General features: G+C 45.2%; 1 protein-coding gene across 1 annotated transcript in view; it reads left to right on the top strand.

The window, feature by feature from the left end:
* Positions 1-12,999, top strand: part of PMPCA (peptidase, mitochondrial processing subunit alpha) — a 25,024-nt gene extending 12,025 nt beyond the window's left edge. The window contains exons 6-13 of the mRNA XM_056538422.1: positions 1,711-1,811; positions 3,071-3,334; positions 5,089-5,181; positions 5,265-5,383; positions 5,529-5,619; positions 7,225-7,287; positions 9,238-9,382; positions 11,038-12,999. Coding sequence (XP_056394397.1) covers positions 1,711-1,811; positions 3,071-3,334; positions 5,089-5,181; positions 5,265-5,383; positions 5,529-5,619; positions 7,225-7,287; positions 9,238-9,382; positions 11,038-11,207 — 1,046 coding nt within the window. The 3' untranslated portion in view covers positions 11,208-12,999. The remainder of the gene's footprint in view (positions 1-1,710; positions 1,812-3,070; positions 3,335-5,088; positions 5,182-5,264; positions 5,384-5,528; positions 5,620-7,224; positions 7,288-9,237; positions 9,383-11,037) is intronic.

Here is a 12,999-nt window from a genome sequence, read left to right as displayed (position 1 = left end):
CCCTACTATAAATAATACACTATAGAGATCCCACTAGGACAAAAGGGTGCCTACTAAAACTTCCCTCTTAATATATCATAATAAAATACACCAAAATAACCAAAACGTGGATGCCGTATTAAATGAACAATAATAGTCCACCTATGATATGTAAGCTGTACACTGTTACCGCTAGCAACGGTTTATACAATTATCCGGGGTCAAACATGTATAAACATCACCACTTTGTGGCAGTAATTGGACGGAGAGATGACATCAATTGGATCCCACAAGTTATCAATCTCAATCCACTTACATAGATGCGCAAAAGTTATATAAATCTTCACATAATCCCCAATCCCGACGCGTTTCTGCAGGCAGATAAGTGGAATATCAATCAAGCCTGCTTCCTCAGGGGAAACGTAAAGGGACATATGTTGGTACAGTTTCTATGAAAGATATAGCTGTGCATACTACAACATATCAGTAGAGATAGTATATGTGTAGCAGTATGAACCCTTCATACAAACCTATGGAAAAGGCTTCATAAAAACCGTAGCACCAAATTATTCGCTCCCTTGGTTATGCTGGGGTACCGGGTAGTTATGCTAAAGTGCTGCATAATCATGGATATGGCCCCCAGGAGCTGTAAGATAACGGCGCTACAAGATAAGTGTCGTAACAAGACGCCGCAGTGGCAGCGTTCCCGCTGTGATGGTAAATTACATGAAAGCATCCATGAGTATAATGTGGTGGTGTTAAAGGGGTTAAAGGAGTATAAAGGAGTATAATACTTGGTGTTAAAGGGGTACTCCCCTGGAAAACATTTTTTGTTTTAATCAACTGGTGCTAGAACGTTAAACAGATTTGTAAATGACTTCTATTAAAAAATCTTAATCCTTCCAGTACTTATCAGCTGCTGTATGTTCCAGAGGAAATTCTTTTCTTTTTTAATTTTTTTTCAGTCTGACCACAGTGCTCTCTCCTGACACCTCTGTCCGTATCAGGAACTGTCCAGAGCAGGAGAGGTTTGCTATGGGGATTTGCTCGAACTCTGGACAGTTCCTGACATGGACAGAGGTGTCAGCAGAGAGCACTGTGGTCAGACTGAAAAAAAATTCAAAAAGAAAAGAATTTCCTCTGGAACATACAGCAGCTGATAAGTACTGGAAGGATTACGATTTTTAAATAGAAGTAATTTACAAATCTGTGTAAGGGTGGGTTCACACTACGTTTTCTCCCATACGGGAGCGCATACGGCAGGGGGGAGCTAAAACCTCGCGCTCCCGTATGTTACCGTATGCGCTCCCGTATGTCATTCATTTCAATGAGCCGGCCGGATTGAAACGTTCGGTCCGGTCGGCTCATTTTTGCGCCGTATGCGCTTTTACAACCGGACCTAAAACCTTGGTTGACCACAGTTTTAGGTCCGGTTGTAAAAGCGCATACGGCGCAAAAATGAGCCGACCGAACGTTTCACTCCGGCCGGCTCATTGAAGTGAATGACATACGGGAGCGCATACGGTCACATACGGGAGCGCGAGGTTTTAGCTCCCCCCTGCCGTATGCGCTCCCGTATGGGAGAAAACGTAGTGTGAACCCAGCCTAACTTTCTGGCACCAGTTGATTAAAAAAAGACTGTTTTCCAGTGGAGTACCCCTTTAAATAGGGTTTACAATTCATACTCCCTATGACATTACACCCTGCTGATGCGGAGTTCCCCTGCTGTAGATGAAGAGCTGGAGATGACACGTATGGCGGTACGCTTTGAATTAGAAGACCTGAACATGAGGCCAGATCCAGAGCCATTGCTGACAGAGATGATCCATGCAGTAAGTGCTACAGATATATTGCTGATGTATTACAGACTACATTGATGCATTCTGGATATTTACAGGTCATAATAAATAAGAGACAAAGCTTTATATGAGAGTTTGGCTATTGATAAGACTTGTATATACAGGGGTTGTCTACACCTGTCCATGAGTTGTAATTAGAGATGAGCGAACTTACAGTAAATTTGATTCGTCACAAACTTCTCGGCTCGGCAGTTGATGACTTTTCCTGCATAAGTTAGTTCAGCCTTCAGGTGCTCCGGTGGGCTGGAAAAGGTGGGTACAGTCCTAGAAAAGAGTCTCCTAGGAATGTATCCACCTTTTCCAGCCCACGGGAGCACCTGAAAGCTGAACTAATTTATGCAGGAAAAGTCATCAACTGCCGAGCCGAGAAGTTCGTGACTAATCGAAATTACTGCAAGTTCGCTCATCTCTAGTTGTAATGCTAGACGCAGACTGTTGACCCGTGTTTCCCAACCAGGATGCCTCCAGCTGTTGCAAAACTACAACTCCGAGCAAAAGCCCGGACGGCCTCTGGCCGTCCGGGCTTTTGCTCGGAGTTGTAGTTTTGCCACAGCTGGAGGCACCCTGGTTGGGAAACACTGCTGTAGTAGACAGAAGTGTTGTTTCTTGAAAATATTTCCTTTTTTTCTCCTGGACAAGCCCTTAAAGGGGTACTCCGGCGGAAAACTTTTTTATTTTTTTTAAATCAACTGGTGCCGGAAAGTTAAACAGATTTGTAAATTACTTCTATTAAAAAAAATCCTTAATCCTTCCAGTACTTATTGGCTGCTGAATACTACAGAGGAAGTTCTTTTCTTTTTTGAACACAGAGCTCTTTGCTGACATCACGAGCACAGTGCTCTCTGCTGACACCTCTGTCCATTTTAGGAACTGTCCTGCGAGCACAGTGCTCTCTGCTGACACCTCTGTCCATTTTAGGAACTGTCCTGTCCAAAGTAGGAGAAATTCCCCTTAGAAAACATATGCTGCTCTGCACAGTTCCTTAAATGGACAGAGGTGTCAGCAGAGAGCACTGTGCTCGTGATGTCAAGAGAGAGCTCTGTGTTCCAAAAAGAAAGGAATTTCCTCTTTAGTAGTCAGCCGCTAATAAGTACTGGAAGGATTAAGGTTTTTTTAATAGAAGTAATTTACAAATCTGTTTAACTTTCTGGCACCAGTTGATTTAAAAAAAAAAAAAATAAACCTTTAAACAATTGTGTATTGACAATCTTTTTTTTTTTTCCTGCCCTTAGGCGGCTTTCCGGGACAATACAGTGGGACTCCCCAGATTCTGCCCTATAGAAAACATTGATAAAATTAACAAAAAAACACTACACTCGTACATGAGCAACTACTACACCCCAGACAGGATGGTCCTGGCAGGAGTGGGAATTGAACATGACCAGTTGTTGGAGTGTGCCAAGAAGTATCTGAACAATGTGAAGCCTGTGTGGGAGTCCGGGAAGCCAAGGAGTATCGACAAGTCCATTGCTCAGTACACAGGAGGAATAATTAAGGTAACATGGGGCTGAAGGGGGAAATCATATTCTGGCACCAGTTGATTTAAAAATAAATAAATAAATAAAAGTTTTACACGGGAGTACCCCTTTAACTTACTCTGTAGTATACAGCAGCTGATAAGTACTGGAAGGATTAAGATTGTTAAATAGAAGTCATTTACAAATCTGTACTTACTGGCACCAGTTGATTTAAAAAAAAATTAAACTTAATGGGGTACTCCGGTGGAAAACAAATGTTTTCTAATCAACTGGTGCCAGAAAGTTATACAGATTTGTAAATTACTTCTATTTAAAGGGTTACTCCACTCCCCAGTGTTCGCAAAATTCCATCTCACACCGGAACATTGAGTTCCTGGATGCTGTGTGCGGGGCTTCCGTGTTCAGGCCCGCCCCATCGTGACATCACGGCCTGCCCCATCAATGAAGGTCTATTGGAAGGGGGCGCGACGGCCGTCACGCCCCCTCCCATAGACTTGCATTGAGGGGGCTGGACCTGACGTCATATGACCGGGCGGGCCTGAACACGGAAGCCCCGCACACAGCGTCCAGAAACTCAATATTTCGGTGTGAGGTGGAATGTTGTGGATGCTGGGGAGTGGAGTAACCCTTTAACAATCTTAATCCTTCCAGTACTTATCAGCTGCTGTATGCTCCAGAGGAAGTTGTGTAGTTCTTTCCAGTCTGACCACAGCGCTCTCTGCTGCCACCTCTGTCCATGTCAGGAACTGTCCAGAGTAGAAGCAAATCCCCATAGCAAACCTCTCCTGCTCTGGACAGTTCCTGACATGGACAGAGGTGTCAGCAGAGAGCGCTGTGGTCGGACGGGAAAGAACTACACAACTTCCTAAAGGACATACAGCAACTGATAAGTACTGGAAGGGTTAATATTTTTAAATAGAAGTAATTTACAAATCTGTATAGCTTTCTGCCTCCAGTTGATTGGAAAACATTGTAATACTCCTTTTAAAAAAAAAAAATTCTCAGTCTTGTCAATGGATTTGCCCGGAATTGTAACCCAGTCTCTCTGTTTAGAGGACAGGAGCTTCTTCGGGGTCCTGTACAGTAGACAATGTCCTAAAAAAGTAATGGCGTCGCCCTCACCTGGTGTCCAAAGGAGCAGCTAACCCTGGTACAGGTGAAGTGTACAGAACATGTAATACCTCCCTGTACTGTAGAGGGCGCTACCAGACACCAGTCAGTGCATACACTTCAGTAATACAGGGGTTTTACCAGTGAATGCCCATTCTGATTGATCGGTTCTTCCAGCCATTGACACATTTCACAGATCTGGACTGTCCGTAGCATTGTATGTTGAGTCTGGTTTCAACTTACGATGGTCCAGAAAAGACCATTGTATGTTGAAACTATTGTATGTTGAGGCCATTGTAAATTGAGGGATCACTGTAAATGTTCTGAATGCTGTTTTCGCGCTGCGGTGGTCGGCCACGCCCCTCATGCCATCATGGCCATGCCCCCTCAATGCAAGTCTATGGGAGGGGGCATGGCCATGATGTCAAGAGGGGCGTGGCCGACCCCCTGCAGCGCAAAAACAGCATTCGGAACATTTACTTCCGAACGCTGGCCAGTGGAGTCCCCCTTTCACCAGGAAAGCTGTGTGCCTACTGGCCAATGCATTGCCTTTGACTACAGTGTACTGCTTTGGAGCATCTCTACAAAAAGTTGCAGCGTAACCTTGGGAGTCATGGTGAAATGCTACCATCTGGGCCTGATCATCTCTATCTGCTTTACAGGTCGAAAAGGACATGTCCGATGTCAGCCTGGGGCCCACCCCCATCCCGGAGCTGTCGCACGTTATGATCGGCCTGGAGAGCTGCTCTTTCCTGGTAATTCTTTTTCGTACAATTTGTATTCTTGATGAAAAGTCTCTGAGATGACGTCTCTAATCCCATCCCGTGTCCTCTGACAGGAAGACGATTTCATCCCATTTGCTGTACTGAATATGATGATGGGCGGTGGAGGCTCCTTCTCTGCTGGAGGACCAGGGAAAGGCATGTTCACCAGACTGTACCTAAATGTGCTCAACAGGTGGGGCCCAAACCTATTATTTCCATATTGTATATGCCGCTATGAGAACAAGTCATGTACATGTATTTACCATTAACAATACTAAAACCATATATATGAATATAATGCACATGAGTTGTGTCTTATTTATTTTTTTCCTATGCAGGCACCACTGGATGTATAATGCAACCGCCTACCACCACAGCTATGAAGACACTGGAATCCTGTGTATACATGCCAGTGCAGACCCCCGCCAGGTGAGTCCTCAGACCACAATATTGGTTCCAGGTAGGGCATATAAAGAGATCTACACTTAATAAGACTACATTTTATTGGATTACAGTAAAGCTGCTCTTTTACAGCAAAGGTCTTTGTGCTCACACCTATCTATAGCACTGTAAAGCTGTGACTGAATTAAAGGGGTACTCCGGCCCTAAGATGTCTGACTGCGGGGGTCCCACCACTGGGAACCCCCGCAATCTTGCATTCGGCACCCACCTCTTTGAGCTGCACGCCGCGCTGCCAGCTCACAAACTGCCGGGTGCCGATCACGGGGCTGGGGTATCGTGATGTCACAACTCCGCCCCGTGTGACGTCACCCCCCCGCCCCCGCTATGCAAGTCTATGGGAGGGGGCGTGACGGCCGTCACGCCCCCTCCCATAGACTTGCATAGCGGGGGCCGGAGTACCCCTTTAAAAGGGTTATCCCAGAATTAAAAGGATAGGTGACCAGTAGGCCCCCTCCCATAGACTTGCATAGCGGGGGTGGGGAGGTGACATCACACGGGGGCGGAGTTTGTGAGCTGGCAGCCCGGCGTGCAGCTCAAAGAGGTGGGTGCCGAATGCAAGATTGCGGGGGTCCCCAGTGGTCAGACATCTTATCCCCTATCATCCTTTGGATAGGGGATAAGATGTCTTATAGCCGGAGTACCCCTTTAATACTAGCCTAGATGTACATTTCCAGCTGAATTTACGCTGCCACCTTCCTAAAGGATCATGGATGCTATTAAGACCTGACTAGGATGACACTATTTCAGGGATTCCACTTGCCCACTCATTGTTTCCCTCACCCTTTTGTACCTGTATTATTTCACATAGTAATAGTTTTTGCCCTATGACTGGCTTGATGTTACCGCCTCCATATTACTGCATTAGTAATGGATTTACCAATTTACAGCTTGCCCTAACAGGATTATAAGGCCAATTTTGAGTTGGACTCAAAACTACAATTCCCGGCATGCCCGAACAGCCTTTGGCTTTCTAGGCATGCTGGGAGTTTTAGTTGTTAAACAGCTGGAGGCACACTTTTTGCAGAACACTGGTTTAAAGCAAACCTGTCATTAGATTGTACTATATATAAAGCATGATAATGCGATATATATGGTAAATTCTTCATCCTCACCAGCCCCCAAAGTAGTCCCCTGGGCAGGGACCTATCCTTACCTAGTCCCAAATGTAAACCCTCCCCCCCTCTTAGCATGATGACACCCCAGACACGGCCCACATCATTACTCTGCTCTGTCTACTTAGGGAACAGAGCAGTGACGAGAACTGTCAATCATGCTGAGGGGGCGTGATTACAGCCGGAGCATCGGGACCTGGTAAGTACAGCCACCAGCGCCCAGGGGACTACTTTTGTGGCTGGCATCAGAGACTTTCACACATCGTATCTCCACCATCCCTGCGGGCAGGAACCCCCCCCCCGGGGGATGGTAAGGAAGAAGATTTAACCAATACATTATATATGGTAAAATCTGATGACAGATTCCCTTTAACCATTGTCTGCTTTCACGTTTAAACTTATATTGGAAGACACAAACCTCCTTAGATTTTACTTTTTTTCTTTTATTTTTTTTCTTCAGGTGAGAGAAATGGTTGAAATTATCACTCGGGAGTTCGCATTGATGGCTGGATCAGTAGGTGAGGTCAGTATCGTACTGTAGTTTTGTCCTTTGCTTATGATGATGAAGTCATCACATAACAGACATCATGATGTGTAATGCTGATATTATCTGTTTAGTTTTAACTTTTGTAATGCTTGTTCCCCTTCTTTCGTGAGAAGATATCTAGGATAAGGAAAACAGAGCTGTCCTCAGGTTGTGTGTGGTATTACAACTTGACTCCATTCACTTCACTGGAACTGAGGTGCAGTACTACACATGACCTGAAGACAGGGGTGGCGCTGTTTTTTTTGAAGTCCTCTTCTTGGTTTTTCTAATCCTGGGCAACCCCTTTAACCCCTTAAGGACTCAGGGTTTTTCCGTTTTTGCACTTTCGTTTTTTCCTCCTTACCTTTTAAAAATCATAACCCTTTCAATTTTCCACCTAAAAATCCATATTATGACTTATTTTTTTGCGTCACCAATTCTACTTTGCAGTGACATTAGTCATTTTACCCAAAAATGCACGGCGAAACGGAAAAAAAAATCATTGTGCGACAAAATCGAAAAAAAAACGCCATTTTGTAACTTTTGGGGGCTTTCGTTTCTACGCAGTGCATATTTCGGTAAAAATTACACCTTATCATTATTCTGTAGGTCCATACGGTTAAAATGATCCCCTACTTATATAGGTTTGATTTTGTCGCACTTCTGGAAAAAATCATAACTACATGCAGGAAAATTTATACGTTTAAAAATGTCATCTTCTGACCCCTATAACTTTTTTATTTTTCCACGTACAGGGTGGTATGAGGACTCATTTTTTGCGCCGTGATCTGACGTTTTTATCGGTATGATTTTTGTTTTGATCGGACTTTTTGATCACTTTTTATTCATTTTTTAATGATATAAAAAGTGACCAAAATACGCTTTTTTGGACTTTGGAATTTTTTTGCGCGTACGCCATTGACCGTACGGCTTAATTAATTATATATTTTTATAGTTCGGACATTTACGCACGCGGCGATACCACATATGTTTATTTTTTATTTTTTTTACACTGTTTTATTTTTTTTATGGGAAAAGGGGGGTGATTCAAACTTTTATTAGGGAAGGGGTTAAATGACCTTTATTAACACTTTTTTTTTACATTTTTTTTGCAGTGTTATAGGTCCCATAGGGACCTATAACACTGCACACACTGATCTCTAATGCTGATCACTGGCGTGCATTAACACGCCTGTGATCAGCATTATCGGCGCTTGACTGCTCCTGCCTGGATCTCAGGCACGGAGCAGTCATTTGTCGATCGGACACCGGGGAGGCAGGTAAGGGCCCTCCCGGTGTCCGGTCAGCTGTTCGGGACGCCGCGATTTCACCGCGGCGGTCCCGAACAGCCCGACTGAGCAGCCGGGTCACTTTCACTTTAGAAGCGGCGGTCAGCTTTGACCGCCGCTTCTAAAGGGTTAATGCCGCACATCGCCGCGATCGGCGATGTGTGGTATTAGCCGCGGGTCCCGGCCGTTGATTAGCGCCGGGACCGACGCGATATGATGCGGGATCGCGGCGCGATCCCGCTTCATATCGCGGGAGCCGGCGCAGGACGTAAATATACGTCCTGCGTCGTTAAGGGGTTAAAGGGGTTCTCCGCTGCTTAGCGTTTGGGACAAACTGTACCTAACGCTTGAGCCAGCAACGGGAGTTCATGACATCATAGCCCCGCCCCTCATGGTTTTCACGACCCGCCCCCCTCAATGCAAGTCTATGGGAGGGGGCGTGACGGCTGTCACGCCCCCTCCCATAGACTTGCATTGAGGGGATGGGGCGTGATGTCATGAGGAGGCGGGGCTATGACAATGTCACGCACTCCCGGCTTCAGCATTCGGAACAGTTTGTTCCAAATGCTGAGCAGCGGAGTACCCCTTTAACTAGAGAACAAATTATATACATGCCTTTACCATTAACGGTACCAATGTTTGTTCTCCTTTTCTTCAGGTTGAACTTGATCGGGCGAAGACTCAGCTGAAGTCCATGCTTATGATGAATCTGGAGTCCAGACCGGTCATCTTTGAAGATGTTGGCAGACAAGTACTGGCCACAGGGAAGAGGAAACTTCCCCACGAACTGTGTTCTCTCATCAGTGAGTACCGGGGGATATGGCAGCTCTCCAGTAATATTAGGACTGTATAATTGTGCAACCCATAGAACCTCCTAGAGAGAGAGTGAATTTGTGTGGGGTACCCCTACATGGCCTAATATCAAGGTATTAACCTCTTGAACTATTGGACTTCCACCTAAGGAATTCTAGAATAACAACTTCCTAAAACACAGGACATCGTTGGTCATGCACATTAGATCGCTGTTAAATGGCCGAAACCTTGCTCTCCATTTCCCCATAAACGTGCGGGCTCTGATCAGTCACTTATCCATGTGTGTTTATACAATCAGTGGGGATAAGTCGGGCACTGGTGGTGGCGTCTTATCATCTTGGGCAACAAAATTTGATCATGTGCTTATCTGACATTACCAAATCCAGGGTGTCCCCATCCACATTTACCAGATGGATTGTTTGACATTTATCTATTATGTGACCTTTTCTCATCCAACCCATGTTAATATTGAGGGCTTATAGGCATCACAGAGTAGACTCCTGCTCGGGGCACTCCTTTATAAATTAGATCAGAGAGCCATTTGGTATGAGTGACTCTGTTCTGGACTCGAGCCATCCATGGAATTACATTGATGGCCATTCATTTACTCTACAGGGAAAAAGCCTGGCTGACCACAGTGTTTGCCACCAAAATTGTCTATGTGCTGAGAGTGAGACCCAACGCTGCTGACCATGATTTAAAGGGGTACTCTGCCCCGAGACATCTTATCCCCTATCCAAAGGATAGGGGATAAGATGTCTGATCGCAGGGGTCCTGACGCTGGGGACCCCTGCGATCCCGGCTGCGGCACCACAGACATCTGGTGCACGAAGCGAACTTCGCTCCGTGCCAGATGACTGTCGATGCAGGGCCGAAGCTCGTGACATCATGACCGCACACCCTCAATGCAAGTCTAAGGGAGGGGGCGTGATGCTTGTGATGTCATGGCCATGCCCGCTTGTGACTTCACAGCCACACACCCTCAATTCAAGTTAAGGGAGGGGGCGTGACGGCCGCCACGCCCCCTCCCATAGACATGCATTGAGGGGGCGTAGCTGTGATGTCATGAGCCTCCGGCGCTCTAAACGAACGCCAGGTGAAGCAGGGAGATTGCGGGGGTTTCCACCAGTGGGACCCCCACGATCAGACATCATATCCCCTATCCTTTAGATAGGGGATAAGATGTCTAGGGACGGAGTACCGCTTTAAAACGATGGTCTCTGATACCACAACTAATACGACTGATAGCACCACCAGTTATTCTTAGGTATTTTCCCAAACATATATAAGCAAGAAATGGTTGAAGTGTGACTGCAGAACTAGACTACACAGGGTTTATTTGTAGTCTGTTACCATGTAGACAGTAGAAGTTGTATACACAAAACTGTTGTTTAATTTTAAGGTTCTATTCACACGTACAGTATTCTGCGTAAATTTGATATGCAGGATTTGAAGCTGTGTTCTGTTATTTAGTTTAGTTTGCGCAGGAAACTGTACGTGTGAATGCATACTAAACAAAACTTTGTATTTTTTTATTTTTTTTTATAGTGCATTGGTACAGTAAAACATGGTTTAAATCTCAATTTGCAACCAATTAAAAAGGTTTTTTTTTTATTTATTTTTTTTTTTTATCTCATTCTTTCAGCCAAGGTGAAAGCTAGCGACATAAAGAGAGTGGCCACTAAAATGCTGCGGAGTAAGCCTGCAGTGGCCGCCCTGGGGGATCTGTCGGAGTTACCTGATTACGATCAGATTCAGGCCGCACTCGCCAGTAAGGATGGACGCCTGCCGCGATCATACAGGCTTTTTCGATAAAACATGTTCTATATTAGAATTGACGTGGTGTGAAAACCTGCTGCGAGGGGACGGAGTCTGCGCTGCTCCCTGCGGCTGTATATCCTGTTTTTTCATCGGAGATGAAATAACTTATTGGCTCGGAAAGATTTCAGTGGAGGAGTCGGAGCCAGAACATGTACAAGGACCCTGTCTGTCAGTCTAAAAGGGGCTCTCTGGTTAGAAACACATTGCCACTTATGGGGGAGATTTATCAAAACCTGTCCAGAGGAAAAGCTGCTGAGTTGCCCATAGCAACCAATCAGGTTGCTTCTTTCATTTTTCACAGGCCTCTGCAAAATGAAAGAAGCGATCTGATTGGTTGCTATGGGCAACTCAGCAACTTTTCCTCTGGACAGATTTTGATAAATCTCCCCCACGGTTCCTTATTGTAGAAAATAAGTGCTCCCTTTCCTCTTAATGCATTTCCAGTAAATATGTGTATGGTTTTCCTTTCCAGCTCCTTATTATGGGGTGACACCAATATGGCCATTATAAGAGTTCCCTGAGGGGCTGTCCGCTTCCCTTTTGTCTGTGTGGATGATGTAATGATGATACCATCTAACGAATGGCTGAAAAGTATTACTGACGGAAGAACATGCCTCAGAGATGTACATTCACTGGTGTGCTTTGAAGTGGGATAAGCTGCTGTCAGATACCTCTGATACCTATTATTTTAAAGGGGTACTCCGGCCCGAAGACATCTTATCCCCCTAGATCCTAAGACATCTTATCCCCAACCAAAAGGATAGGGGATAAGATGTCTGACCGCGGGGGGTCCCGCCGCTGGGGACCCTCGCAATCTCTTGCATTCGGCACCCACATCTTTGAGCTGCACGCCGCGCTGACAGCTCACAAACTACCGGGTGCTGACCACAGGGCCAGAGTATTGTCGTCACCCCCCCTGCCCCCGCTATGCAAGTCTATGGGAGGGGGCGTGATGGACGTCACGCCCCCTCCCATAGACTTGCATAGCGGGGTCCGGAGTACCCCTTTAAAAGGGTTATCGCAGAATTAAAAAGATAGGTGACCAGTGGGCCCCCCCCATGAGAAAGACACCTTTCAAGTACTGAAAGAAAGACACCTTTCTTTCAGTACTTTTCTCAGAATTCATTGTAGAAACTAAAGGGTGCATTCACACTGAGGAATAGGAGAGGAATCCCCGCATAAAAATTCTGCCGCGGAATTAACGTTGTTGTTTTTTTTTTGCACGGAATATAGGAGGAAACTGGGTTTCTTTTTTTGCTGAACTACAACCATCAATTAAAATTTCCCTTTTATTTATTTTTATTTTTTTCTGCAGAATTTCCGTGTGAATTCTGCGCGGAAACTATTTTAAGCGGGAATCTTTTGTTACCATTGACTTCAATGGACTTCTGCTCTCAATTCCGCAACAAAAATGAACATGTTCTTTCTTCTAGCGGAACGGAATTCCGCGAGCGGATTTTACGCAGTGTGAACAGTGCAGAGTACAATACATTGAAGTCAATGGCAAAGCAGATGTTAATTATTTCTGAGTGGAGAATTCAAGAGAAATCGAGTAGATTCCTCTTAAATCACTCAGTGTGAACGCACCCAAACAGGCTCATCTCTTATAAAAGAGACTCAACTTCCTGGTTCCAGCAATAAGTGTCGATCCTGTTTAGTATGAGAGAAAATAGAGGCTGTATTACGGAAACTGCACCACCCCTGTCCAAAGGTTGTGTCAGGTATTGCAGCCTAGCTCCACTAATGTTAAAGGAGATGTCTCATGGCAAATATTAAAAAATATATA

The sequence above is a fragment of the Hyla sarda genome, chromosome 9 (genome assembly GCF_029499605.1).
Source record: "Hyla sarda isolate aHylSar1 chromosome 9, aHylSar1.hap1, whole genome shotgun sequence".
Classification (NCBI taxonomy): domain Eukaryota; kingdom Metazoa; phylum Chordata; class Amphibia; order Anura; family Hylidae; genus Hyla; species Hyla sarda.
Note: the sequence above shows the minus strand (reverse complement) of the source record. Positions and strands in the feature narration are given on the sequence as shown.